Here is a 12,815-nt window from a genome sequence, read left to right as displayed (position 1 = left end):
TTTCATGAAAAATGAAACTTAGATGTGTTGTATTAAGTACACGGTGTATGTTTTTTGTAATTAAACTAGAAAGGGTTAAGATTTAACTAAGGTTAACTGCATGGAGGTTGACAGAAGCGGCGGGTATCTGAGCCATTTCTCCAAATGTTAGGCGCCTATCTTAAAGTTCCAAATACCTAGGCGGTTAAACGTAATTTGCCATAAGTTAGACTCCCATACGTAAATTTCCGATAGTAAATTTACGACTGCAGACAAGCCTCACATTTAGGTAATTTGGGTGGGTGAGTGCGAGTCAGACCAAGCCCATTTATGCTCAAACCCGCTCGTCTTAGTCTCCTTCCACAACGGCCAAGGTCTCCACTTTCCGGCGAAGACGACCGCAAAGAACCAACGGTGGAACGGTCGGATGAAGACGGAAGTCTTTGGGTACTCTCTCTCTCTCTCTCTCTGGAACCACCATTGGAAAGGATCTTTTAGTTCTGTTGAGCTCTTGATTCCGTCCAAACTCAACTACCAAAGATGCCAAACTGCCAAAGGGAAAAGGAACTTCTTAATTTGTTGGCGATTTGATTCAGCCAGCAAATACCAACTGCTAAAGCAATGTGAATCCACCAACACAAGTAAACATACTCTTTCCCTTTTGACGGCTGTTCATTAAAGTAAGCAAAACGGAGAAGGGAAATAAACTCTATAACGAATCAGGCCCAACTCATCTCATCTGGGGTCGGCATGTCTCCTAGAATTGGTGTATGTTATGGGTGGCAGTGATTTGATGAAAGATGGGAAAGAAGGGGTACCATCTTGTGTTGATTTTGTATCAGCTCCGCACCAACCATGTATCGTTTGTGTGTGTGTGTGGGGGTGGTGGTGGTGCAGATGTGCTACAGTGTCAAGGAATGACCACTATACAGGCCAAAACCAGCTTGAAACATTTAGCATCCAAGTCTTCTGAGTCCATACTTTGTAGATTAAATGGTCTGTTTGCACGCCTTAGGTCAGAAAGTCCTAATTTGATACGTGGTTGTTTCATATTGATGATCATCACTTACATATGCATCTTTGACCTATGCTATTAGTAACCAAAAATTAGGCAGTGGATCTTGTCACAAGTTTCACATTTCGATGTTTTACTATCTTGAGTCATGAGATTGCATAGCTCGGGAGGTTGGCGATCTACTGATAAAATGTGGGATGAGATTGTGAGTTGTATGGAGGAACATTTTCGCATTACTTTTCTGATAACATTCAGTTTATACGTGATTCTGGCAATGTCATGCGCATCATTGATAATTTTTTATGTTTTTTCGAAGTCATTATGTGCTTATTTATATGTTCTCTGCGCCGTTCTTGTAAATTCTTTATAATGGATCTATCATGGTCAGAGGAAATATAGAAATTGTGCTATAGCAATTCATAAAACCAAACATAAAATTGTAAACTGGCAAACCAAAGTTAAAAAAAAATATTGAGAAAATGAGTAAAAAGTGGAATTGTTCACTGATAAGGAAATAAATAGAAAACAAAATTATGGAAAAACTGACAGTGAAAAACGTATCAAATAGTTAACTATTTACCATTGACATAAAAAGCAAAAACCGCAAGAAGTTTGTCAAATGAGTGAAGTAAATGATGGCAAGCTAAAGCAGCAATTTGTAAAGTATGAACTCTTTGACAATCAAATGCTTAAATCATAGAATATGATCAAATTAGTCATTAGAATATGATCAAATTAGCATAGAATGTTTTGCATCCAGGACTGAAAAAAAAAAGAATATCTCATGAGATGGTCTCATCCACGTGTAATCTTTCTTTGGCTTCTTTTTTTCTAGTGAAGTATCACTTGCAGTTTTAATGACAAAAGTGATAGCAAAATGATGTATTCTCCTCCTATCTATTATGTTCGCTCCTCGACATCTTCCCTTGCAACCTCTTCTTCTTTTCATCCATGTACTTTCATGACCATATATGTTCATTTTCTCTTTTGGAGTTTCTTTTCTTGGATAAATTTCTTCCATTTCTTTGGCCCTCATTCTTACCGTTCAAGTTATGCCATGTCACAACAGAGTGAACTGCTTCTCATAACATCAATATCATAATTATTAGATAACTGAAGCTTGCAGGTTTTCAAAACCTTGAAAAAGGGAGGAAAGGATATTAGGGTTTGGAGATGATGACAAGTTTAATAAAAAGTACGGATAACTTAATAGGCATACTGTGCAAACTCTTGCTTGAAATTCTATCAGAGGATTATCCAAGAGAGATCTAAAAGTCTCTCCTGTTTCATCTTTTTAACTCTAAGATCAAGCTCCTTCAAATACAAATAGGCAAGAAATACACTTCTATGGCCTCCCATAGAGTTTTCTGTTTTTTTCAAAGGACTAGGTTGAATTATTGTATAACCGAGAAATCTTAAATTTGGGGATACGAAAAACCATATAAGGGGAGGGGTAAAGTTCACAAGTGCTTAAAATAAATGCTAAATGCCATGAAGGCAACAAACAGGATGGTGAAAAAATATCTGGAAACTAATAGGTTTTTGGATGACAAAAGTTCATAAACTGTGCATTGTGTTTATCTTTAATTTGGTGTAACTGTTTGTCTTCAATTTGGAATGATTCCTTTGTTATTTTTTGATATATCGTCTCAATCTTTTCTTTGAAATACATTCCTGTCTGCAAATGGACGATCCAATGGTATTACATGTGGAATAACAGAGATAAAGAAGTGACTTTTACAGCCTTTTTTATGTTCCAATGTCAGTGCGGCAGACCATTTTTTGTTGACAGTAGTCTATGTGAAATGGGGGATCCATCAGCAAAGGAACTACACTGCTTCCCTTCCTACTGGTGTTACAACTCTATAACGAATCAAGGCATCCTACTCTGTTGTTGGCATGGCTCTTAGAATTGGTGCATACAACCAATGTGTTGTGGATGGGTAGTGTTGGAAAGACCTGGCTCAGCTTAGCACCAAGCATGCACTCTCATGACTTGGACTTGTGTCCATTCTCAATACCATTTTTTCTTGGTACTTCTAATATCACTAATTTAAGTTTTAAACCTCTAAATATAGACCTTATCTCTCTAAGTTTAAACCACTAGATATTGGCCTAATCTCCTTCTCTGTCATGAGATTAAAACTTGAAAAATGAATATGCTTCTTGAAGGGAAGGATGTTGTTGGATGTAAAAATGGTTTTATACTCTTAATATAGGTTCAGTGAGATGTTTTAAAGAAATGAAGCAAGATTGATTCCCAACAGTTGTACCCAGATTAATGAAATGAATTAAACTATGAAGAAAGTTTTGCACATTTTACTGAGTCAAATTCTATCAAGGCCTTCTTGTCCTTAGTTGTGTGTAACTCATGGTACTTTCACCAACATCAACCCCTACTAGCTTAAAGTTAGGGAGCTGTGGGGAAAGTCTGGAAAAGTGTGTGAGTTGGAAAAGGCAAACAATGGTCTTAACCAGCTCCCTAAACCATGGTTAAAAAGTTTCAGTAAATCTGCAAAAGAAATGCCTTTGTTCATATGTTTATAAAATGAGGAAAGAAGATTGTATGATCTTATTTTCTATGTCAATGACAGGATTATTGTAAGAGACAATCAATATGACATGCAGAAACAAAATGTTTCTTGATCCATATATTGGCTATAAAATATCTAGGTATTCAGTATTTCTTGGCATTGCAGTTGTCAAGAAAGAGAAGTAATTATGTTTGGCAACAGAAGTATATAATCAACCTCCAGTTGCTCGATCAACAGAAGTAGTTCTAGTCTCACGATGTGTGTACTTGACCTCCAGTTGCTCGATCAACAGAAGTAGTTCTAGTCTCACGATGTGTGTACTTGACCTCAAGTTGCTCGACCAAGAGAAGTAATTCTGATCTCTCTATGGAAGTATGTAACTGATATTTATAAACAGGAAATGCTCGGTGTAAAACCATGGTTACTCATACAAAAAAAAGACCACATTCTTGGAAGAGAGAAAAGTGATGCTTTATAAGGATACATGCATGTACAAAAAATTATTTGGGAAGTTCATCTACTTTGACAGTTTTTGAGATTTGATATTTCATATGCAATGAGTGCATCAAGTAAGTCAGTGCATGTATATCCCTTGTCTCTCAAACAAAATCTATAAAAATAATGAAGCATTTAGAGGCTAATCTAGTTAGAAATATCCTAGAATACAATCACTCTCCTTACAATATAGAGACATGGATCTTATGAAGATAGGTTGTCTACCATGGGTTCTAGACTTCTAGTGAACATAGAGAATGCTTGAATCCTATAATACAATCACTCTCTTTACAATATAAAGACAAAAATCTTATGAAGATAGGTGGTCTACCATGGATTCTTGTGAGTATGTCAGAGAATTCTTGTATCTCCGAGGAATAAGAAAATGCTCTCTAGGTCAAGCACCAAAGCAGAAAATCAGGCCATGGGCCAAAGTGTATGTGAAGGGTATTGATTAAAGTCTACTTTTTCCCCAGTTAATAAACATTCCATAAACTTATATGGAGCCAATAATGTGGCAACCATGTTGCTTTTGGTTCAATCTGTCATGAAAATTCCAAACATAGTAACATTGATTCCCATTTTATAAAGAAAAGACCAAGTGGTTATGTTACAGACCCTTTCCTGCTCCAGGTCTGACCCAAAGGATCCACCCCAGCCCTAGATCTGCCCCAGCCAGGATCCGATTTGGAGGAGCCACCCAATCCCAGTATCCATCCCAGGGAAACTCTCCCAGCCTGGAATCCTACCCAGGCTGGGACTCTGGTGGGACGCCTCCCAGGAGGGAGATTCCCACTTCCTCCAAGACTCTCACTCATCGCCAGACTCCCTGAAATCCCATCAAGGGAGATACTGTGGATGTTTAGTTTATCTTGATTTCCTTTTTGTTCTATAAATAGGCATGTATAACTCATTTATTCTTTAATAAAATTTATTGAGTTATACCTCTAAATTTCGTTCATGGTTCGTGTATGTGATCTCTCTTTGAGGGAAAGATTTTGCTCCCTCACCCGTTCATCCATCCTCACTCATCATTGACCAGTTGGGGACATATTTCTCCCTTCCAGCTATGCCCTCGCTTCTGCCTCAATTTTTGTGTCCAGCTCGCTTCGTGCACCGAACCCGCAGGACCGATTTCTCTAAGAATCGGGTCCTGACAATTGGGAGAGACATATCTCTCTCTTCCAATAGGTACTTTCTCCCTTGTCGTGTCCCCGCCCTGGACACGTCGAGCCTGCCCTCTTTTTCATTGTCGTGTATCGGTTTCCCCTGCGCGTGCCTAGCTTCCGTGCCTTGCCCGCTCCACGTGCCCAAATCTGGTAGGACCGACCCTCCTAGGAATCAAATCCTATCATTTGGTATCAGAGCAAACATTCTCGGGAAGCCATGCTGACCAACCAGACTGCACTAAGCCAGCAAGGACCCATGCCTTTCTCGGTTTTTGTGCAATGATTTCAACATTTGTACAACCTTCTTAGTTTATATGCCACATTTTGGTACCTGTACAGGTTCTTCGATTCCCAAACTTTTAGATTAAATTTTGAATCGTTATAATCTGACATTTAGTGACCCCGATCCGACTTTCAGAAGTCAAGCTGAATTTATGCATGTTCTTAAGAAGGATCAATAATTCATCCCTGCATTTTGAAAGTCCTAAACATCCATGAAAAATTACCCTAGTTAGCCCTAATTGTCTTAAACCTAACCCAATTTACAGATCAAAAAAATCAAATTCCGATTTGTAGATATCGTTGTTTTACTGAAACTTGTCAGATCCAATGTTTAGATCTTGACGACCTAGCGTTTTTAAACTTCAAAAAATTTCCTAGGCATGATCCAAGATCCATAAATCCTGAAAATTTTACCCTAGGAGCGTACATTTTTTTATCTTTCAAACCCATTTTACAGATCTCAAAAATTCATCTGGATTATTGAGGTTTGGTATGATCTTTGGAACCTGTCAGAGCCCAAAAACCAGACAGAACCTGTAACGTCCTGTCCCATCCCAAAAATAAATTATTTCCGACTCCTTAAAAACCTTGAAAATCACAAAAAAATCTGTTTTACATAACTGAGACCTCTGACCAAAAGACTAAATCCATAGCTACCCTTAAACCCTAGCCTAGCCCTCTACACCATTCGAACCTCGCGCAATACTGTAGTGTGATACCCAGTCCACTACAGAAGAATTGTGATTCTCATCAATCCATGAGAAAATTTTCAGCACAGTTTGTTGCATTGGATTTAAAATTAAATTTCCTAGTCAACCACGTGAGCCACATCCTCAAATTTGGCCTGCATTATGTGCAAAACACAAAATACTCAAAACTAGACCTCCGAGCATAGACAATGAAATATGGCAACTCATTGATCACATAAAGGAGTGTCACTAATGCTTCAAGGATGAGCATGAAAGGTGCAAGGAGGAGCATGAAAGGTACAATATAGACACGGCGAAGTGGCAACGCAAATCCGCTATTTTGCCGATCTTCCATCGTTCTTCGCAGGACCATGTGAAGATTGTTAGAAAATGTATCTAGTTCTCCATGATGCAAATCTTGCATCATTCTTTGAAGAAGCATGCATAATCATGTTGACACCCCAAATCATCGAGGAGATGCCTCTGCAACAAGGGAATTATGCAAATCCACATGTGTGCCAAACATTGTCCGAACTGAGGCAAATTGACAACATAGTGGAGTACCAGGTTGAATTCGAAGGGCTTAGAAATTTGGTGGTCGATTGGTCTCAAGAAGTTCTCATTGGGACTCTCACCGCGGGCCTTTGTTCCGAGCTCCAGATCGAGGCACAGACCAGTATCCCATTAGCATCCTCGAGTGCGATTAACAAGCACGATTGACGGAAGAGAAGTTGCAGAAGCAGGGATCCAAAAGCATTCGAGTAGGATTCAAATATGGATCTCAGAACAACCAAATCCATCTTCCCTTCATATACGGATCAAGTGAAACAGTTGATTTGAGTGGATCCAAACCTGTTTTTAAACCCCCTTTTGATTCCGCATATGTAAAATTGAATGCTAAAAAAAGTCTCATGATGCCATGGTTGAGCGACGTAGGACGGGGTTGTGCTACCATTGTGATGAGGTTTGGTGTCTGGCATATGTATGTAAAACCATGCATCTGTATCTTGTAAATAGTGATAGTGAAAATAGTAATGGTGAGGAACAAAGCTATCATAAGAAGATCACTACCCTCCACCTCAACTTAAAAGTTATCAGACTATGTAAGGAAAGAAGCTGCCGCTACAACCCAATGGAAGGGTCAATGTTGATATTTGATCCTGAAGGACGGGAAGATGAAGACAGGCTGGCAGCCCAGTATCGGAGTTCCCACCTTAAGAATAAGGCGTGTTTGTGAGGGGTGGATTGTTACAGACCCTTTCCTGCTCCAAGTTCGACCTAGAAGATTTGTCTCAGGTAAGATCTGATATGGATGAGCCACCCAGCCTCATGAATCCATCCTAGGGAAACCCTCCCAGCCCGGAATCCTACACAGGCTTGGGCTCTGGTGGGATGCCCTCTACGAGTTTCCCACTTCCTCCAGGACTTCCACTCACCACCAGACTCCTCCAGAGAGTGGGGATGTCTCCCCTAGAATCCTATCCAGGGAGGGACTGTGGATGTGTAGTCTATCTTGATTTTCTTTTTGTCTATAAAGAGGCATGTATAGCTCCTCTATTCTTTAATGAAATTTATTGAGTTATACCTCTAAATTTAATTCACGGTTCGTGTGTGTGATTGCTCCTTGAGGGAAAGATTCTGCTCCCTCACCCGTTCATCCATCCCTGCTCATTGCCAGCTAGTTGGGAACATATTTCTCCCTTTCAGCTGTCCCTCGCTTCTGCCTCGATTTCCACACCTAGATCGCTCTGTGCGTCGAACCTACGGGACCGGCTCCTCTGGGAATCTGGTCTTGATAATTGGGAGAGACACATCCCTCTCTCCCAACAAGTACTTTCTCCCTTGTTGTGTCCCTGCCCTGTACATGTCCAGCCTACCCTCTTTTTCGTTGTTATGTCCTCTCCCTAGACACGACTCTGCCACCCTCTGCGTGGGCCTAGCTTTCAAGCTTTGCCCGCTCCGCGTGCCCGCATCTGGTACGACGGACTCCTCTGGGAATCAGATCCTATCAAGTTAAGTATTTAAGATCGAATGCATGCATTCCCAAGATCAATGCTGGTTTGATCACCAAAGTTTGGGTATTTCTGCACAATTATGAAAGATGATCATCATGGTCCATATTGCCATTGACTGCCTGCTTTCTTTTCTTCTTTGTCTCCAGTTTATCATTTTGGGGTTATTATGTAATGAATGCATAACAAATGGAGCAGAATGATCTTTTAGCTGAGTACTAGTACATCTTATCTTTTTATTCCTTGCAATAAATGCTTAATAATGGAGTAGATCTGAATGACCTCTTTGCTTGGCTATCTCATCTTTTTTCTCTTGATGTTCTTTTTCATCTTTGTTTTCTTCTTCGCCTTGTTCATCCTATGTTCTCCACTCTCTGGTCGTTCATGATACTTTTCATCATGTAGATAATACATGCTTAAGTGAAAGAAAATCGCAAAGATAATTGTTCACAGCCAATGGATCACCTCAGATGTGAAAGGACCAGGGTGCCAGCCGCCAGGTATAACTAATATCATGTCCGAACAATCAGGCAGTCTTTCACAACATTTGTTAATATGGTATGACAAATAATATGGTATAACAAGCTCAAATCTCCATTTCTCTGATTCTCTTATTTCCTGTCCAAGCTCATCCATATTGATGATGGTAGAACATGGATTGCGGCAACAGAAAGCTATATCGATTAATTGCCACTTTTCCTCTGCCAGATGGTAAAAGGATTACAAAGTGCTTCTTATAGTCTTTGCATCATGCTTAGCTACTTGGTGGCCAAACTACGTTGTATATGGTAAACCAGAAACTTGGCTGCTTGTGCCATAAGCTCAGCATCTCTAGGTGATTTCCCCTTTAAGAAATATTCTCTTTGTGTTTATTCAACTGGATTTTTTCAATGTTTGACCATCTGTTGTTTTGCCAGGAAAGTTACATTATGGGGATTAAGGCACTGTCTCTTCAGGTCAGGGCACAGGCTTGCATGTTTTTATGCATATACAAGTTGTTAATCATGGGAATTTATTATAGTACCTGGATAAATCATGAAATGGACTTCAAAAGTGGACCAGTTATGATTATTTCACAATTACAGGATTTTATTATGCGTGCTCGTGTACTGAAGCTCTACAGGAATGCACTGAGGACTGCTCGGCGGGCCCCTAGTCATGCTAGAGGTGAATTTATTAGTTTCTTCTGAGAAAATGTGGAAAAATTTAATTTGTGATTGGTTGTGTAACTCTAAAGAAAATCTACAGCTGAGCTGAGGCAAACTATGAGGCAAGAGATGGAAAAGAACAGGAATTGTGATGACAAGCAGAGAATTCGCTTCTTGATTAGTGAAGGAATACAGAGATTAAAAGATTTAGATGAGATGCTTGATATGCAGGGACATTAGCAGTAGGGATTCATTCCAATGGAATCAGCCTTTCACACATCTTGATTTTAAGGTGCGCTAGTTGATAGACCGATAGCTGGTATTGAAGTGGTGTTCAGAACTATTCTTTGGTTAACAAATTAGTGATTGTGTATTATGCATAGAAATTGACTGAGCTTGAAAAGAATGGCTGAACTTGTATGTTTGTTAATACATGGCATCTCTATCTAAGTCAAATATGGATATGCCATTTATTATGTTACAAATATATTGGAATATTTAAATCTATATGATCACTTTAGCCACAGAGAATATATCTCTGAAATTTTCACTACTTTGTAAGACATTAACCATCAAGAACCGGCCATATTGTGCTAACACATTTCCTATGTTGGATGATGAACAAAAACTGTCATGGTGAATTTTCCAGTGGATTGAGTGCAGATGACATAATTCTTGGTAGAAGTGATGGTATCAGTATGCTGTTGGCTACAGTTGGCACTGATGGCATTAACTAGGATCCTGTATCACCAGTTTTGTTTATTTCTCCTACAGAGGGCAACTTATCAATCTATTCTTGTTTTTATAGTCTAAATATAGTAGCTTATCTTCCAGTTTCCAATGAAAATGAACCAGTTTGTTTCTTCCCTCTTTCCTTCATTTTCTCTTTAATACAGACTGTTAAGACTCTTACCTGTACTGATCTTGATTTGGGTATTAAAGATGTAGAGTCTGCTCAAGCGACAGACTTGACATTTTCATTCATAAATGATAATTGTGCACTATTATTGTGCATTGGAGACAACTCTTACATTTTGATCCATGAAATGATAATTGCTCTATTATACGCATTGCAGACAAATGTTTAATGGACTGTCTCTCTCTCTCTCTCAAAACAGTGTGCAGTGACACCAAGTTAAACAACTTATGCTGGAAGGACCGAGGTGCTACACATCGAGTTATAACTGAGAGCTACTTGATGCCCTTCTGTTAATGCAAAGATCAATCATTGACGCAGGCATTCTTGATTCTCTCTCATCTTAAGGCTGTTCCATATAATTTTCCTCGAATGTAGCATGCCTAGCATGGTCTGGTGTCTTTGAAACCGCCACTGCATGCAGTTGATCTGGTGCAAACTGGTTTTCAATTACACCCACCAAGCTCTAGTTCTAGTATTAATAGATCTAGTGAGACTTGGTGGATCTGCAACCCCATCTGGTGTGTGAAATGTCACCCTAAACTGGAAAGGTTTATGGGTTCTTGCCAATTCTGCAATCTCTGGCCAATCAACTAATATTTGCATTGACTAGAATTTAAGCACCACCCTTAGGCAAGCGCTTTTTACTGTGAGAACCAAGACTTTGGCTGCAAAGACAGACTGCATCACGAGCATAAACAATGGGTTGACCAAGATTGGCTTCCATTATCACAAATATCACCAATTTTTTGAAAAGAATGCAAATTTAGCACGATATGTTCAAAGGCTGATATTATGCAAGAAGAATGCAATATATCACATCTTTATTGTGATCAACATGATAAAAACACGTTTTATGGAGTTTTTTTATATTTTCATGTGTGTATATATAGATTGTAATCCCATTTTTCCAATTTTCCCAAATTTTAAAAATATCACAAGATTTTTTGTCGCTCGATTGTGACTGTATAGATACTAGTCGGTGGGGGAACAAAATTTCCATCCATAGGAGCCCACATGCCCAAGCTTTGCCGGCCACACACATACGGTTTTCAAAACTGGATTGTCTAGAATTAATGGTGAATGCAATGATCACCGGAATGGAAAGCTATGCAGAGTTGGGAATGGCATTGGATTAGGAAGCTTCTCAGCTTTACAATTTGCAGCAAGCAGTTGGTACCTTGGTCAAGTAATGAATTCTTTTTTTCCCCAAAGTGACGGTTCTGTCAACAAGTGCAGAATCTCTATGGGCAAGTTTGAAAGTGGAAAAAAGATGGGAAAAAATTTGCTTTGGAAAAAATTGTACCTAAATCTGAATCGAACGTGGATGGTTCTCAGACCTTATTCTTAGAATATGGATCTGAGAAAAAAAGTGTCAGATTTTTTACCCTACCTCACATACAAAAGCGGCATCGCACGTCAGTGGTGCATGCCTAAGTTTTCAGGACTCAGTCTGACATAATTTTCGCATGCGGGTCGAGCAAATGGGCCCTCTCATCTACTATTCTTCAACCACTACAAATCCGATCTCATCCAATACAAGTGAGCAGTTGGTTGAACCTGTTCTTGCTGTTGGCATAGCTGTGTGGGGCATGGCTACGAAAGGGTCACCATGCTCCCTGTTCCTTTCAGCAACAATTTAGAGACAGCTTGGCCATAAAACTCTTCCCACCCTCTTGGTTGATGAACATGGATTCAAAATAGCCGAAGCTGTTGCCTTCCATGGTGATCACTCCCTTTATAAGCAGATATATCCCCTTCTTAGAAGGAGCTAATGGCATCGTCGTTTTCGTTTACATGAAACTTTCTAACAGAGAGGAAATAATGCACTTAGACAAAAAATCAAATTCAATTATAAAGAGAGATGTGAGGTTGTTACTATTAAATACTTTTAACAAGGTTATGCAAGTACCATTTCGAAAGGAGTGATCGCTTTGAATTGTGATTACCCTGGTTCTTGGATCAGTTCTCTCCTACCTTCTAACCATGTTATCAATTAGTGTTTTTTTTACGAGAGCTTATGTACACCCACATAATACTGAAAAACAATATTTGGTTTGCCACAGTACAAGCATCCGCCAGTCTCACTAGGGTTGTTCCCCATGGTTGTGATCGCACTTTTGACAATTTTGCTGAGTTGGCTGCTGGGGTTTGGCACCTCTTTGGTGCCTTGGCTTCTTTGCGGGTGGAGTGAATTTCTTTGCCCCTCTACATACTTTCTGAAAAAAATTCATTTGGATGATCCACCATATTGAAGCTGTTCGAAAACATCCAAAGATGGCATCATAGAGAATTGGTCCAATTGTCACAAAAGAGGGTTTGATTGGGCATAGATGACCAAAAGAGTTTAAATTGAAATACCAAATGAAAATAGATCATTTTTTTATCACTCAAAGAACTCCGCATCCGGGACTTCATCGTGAGCTCCGAAGCAGTGAGAGGATAATTTGATCTATAATTGCATGTCTATTCTATGAACTTAATGGAGCGCAAGAGACGTTCCAAACCATTCTGGCAAGAAATCTAGACCCAATCTTTGTTTTGTCCAGATCCTTTTATTTGATCTTTACACGTCA

The 12,815-nt window shown here is 39.4% G+C and overlaps 1 protein-coding gene across 5 annotated transcripts; it reads left to right on the top strand.

Moving 5' to 3' along the window:
• The first annotated feature begins 302 nt into the window (after positions 1 to 302).
• On the top strand, positions 303 to 10,214 carry LOC149842515 (LYR family of Fe/S cluster biogenesis protein). Of its 5 annotated transcripts, none has more exons than XM_090001469.1 (5): positions 303 to 426; positions 8,884 to 9,010; positions 9,093 to 9,131; positions 9,261 to 9,342; positions 9,424 to 10,213. In XM_090001469.1, the coding sequence occupies exons 3-5, from the start codon at positions 9,105 to 9,107 to the stop codon at positions 9,561 to 9,563; spliced, it is 249 nt and encodes an 82-aa protein (XP_089857595.1). In that variant the 5' UTR covers positions 303 to 426; positions 8,884 to 9,010; positions 9,093 to 9,104; the 3' UTR covers positions 9,564 to 10,213. The 5 variants fall into 5 exon arrangements, with proteins under 5 accessions (XP_089857595.1, XP_089857590.1, XP_089857591.1 ...); XM_090001465.1 differs by adding an exon at positions 8,581 to 8,675 and having other exon boundaries at positions 322 to 426; positions 9,093 to 9,342; positions 9,424 to 10,214; XM_090001464.1 differs by having other exon boundaries at positions 9,093 to 9,342; positions 9,424 to 10,214.
• The last annotated feature ends 2,601 nt before the right edge of the window (positions 10,215 to 12,815 follow it).

This window comes from Nuphar pumila, chromosome 3 (assembly GCF_984573655.1).
Source record: "Nuphar pumila chromosome 3, dmNupPumi1.hap1.1, whole genome shotgun sequence".
In the NCBI taxonomy this organism is placed as follows: Eukaryota; Viridiplantae; Streptophyta; class Magnoliopsida; order Nymphaeales; family Nymphaeaceae; genus Nuphar; species Nuphar pumila.
Note: the sequence above shows the minus strand (reverse complement) of the source record. Positions and strands in the feature narration are given on the sequence as shown.

Excerpts from the sequence above, each read along its gene's own strand:
- LOC149842515 (XM_090001464.1), top strand. The coding sequence starts at position 9,105 with ATGGGGATTAAGGCACTGTCTCTTCAGGTCAGGGCACAGGCTTGCATG. Across the intron at positions 9,343-9,423 it reads GGCCCCTAGTCATGCTAGAG|CTGAGCTGAGGCAAACTATG; the intron begins GTGAATTTATTA and ends GAAAATCTACAG.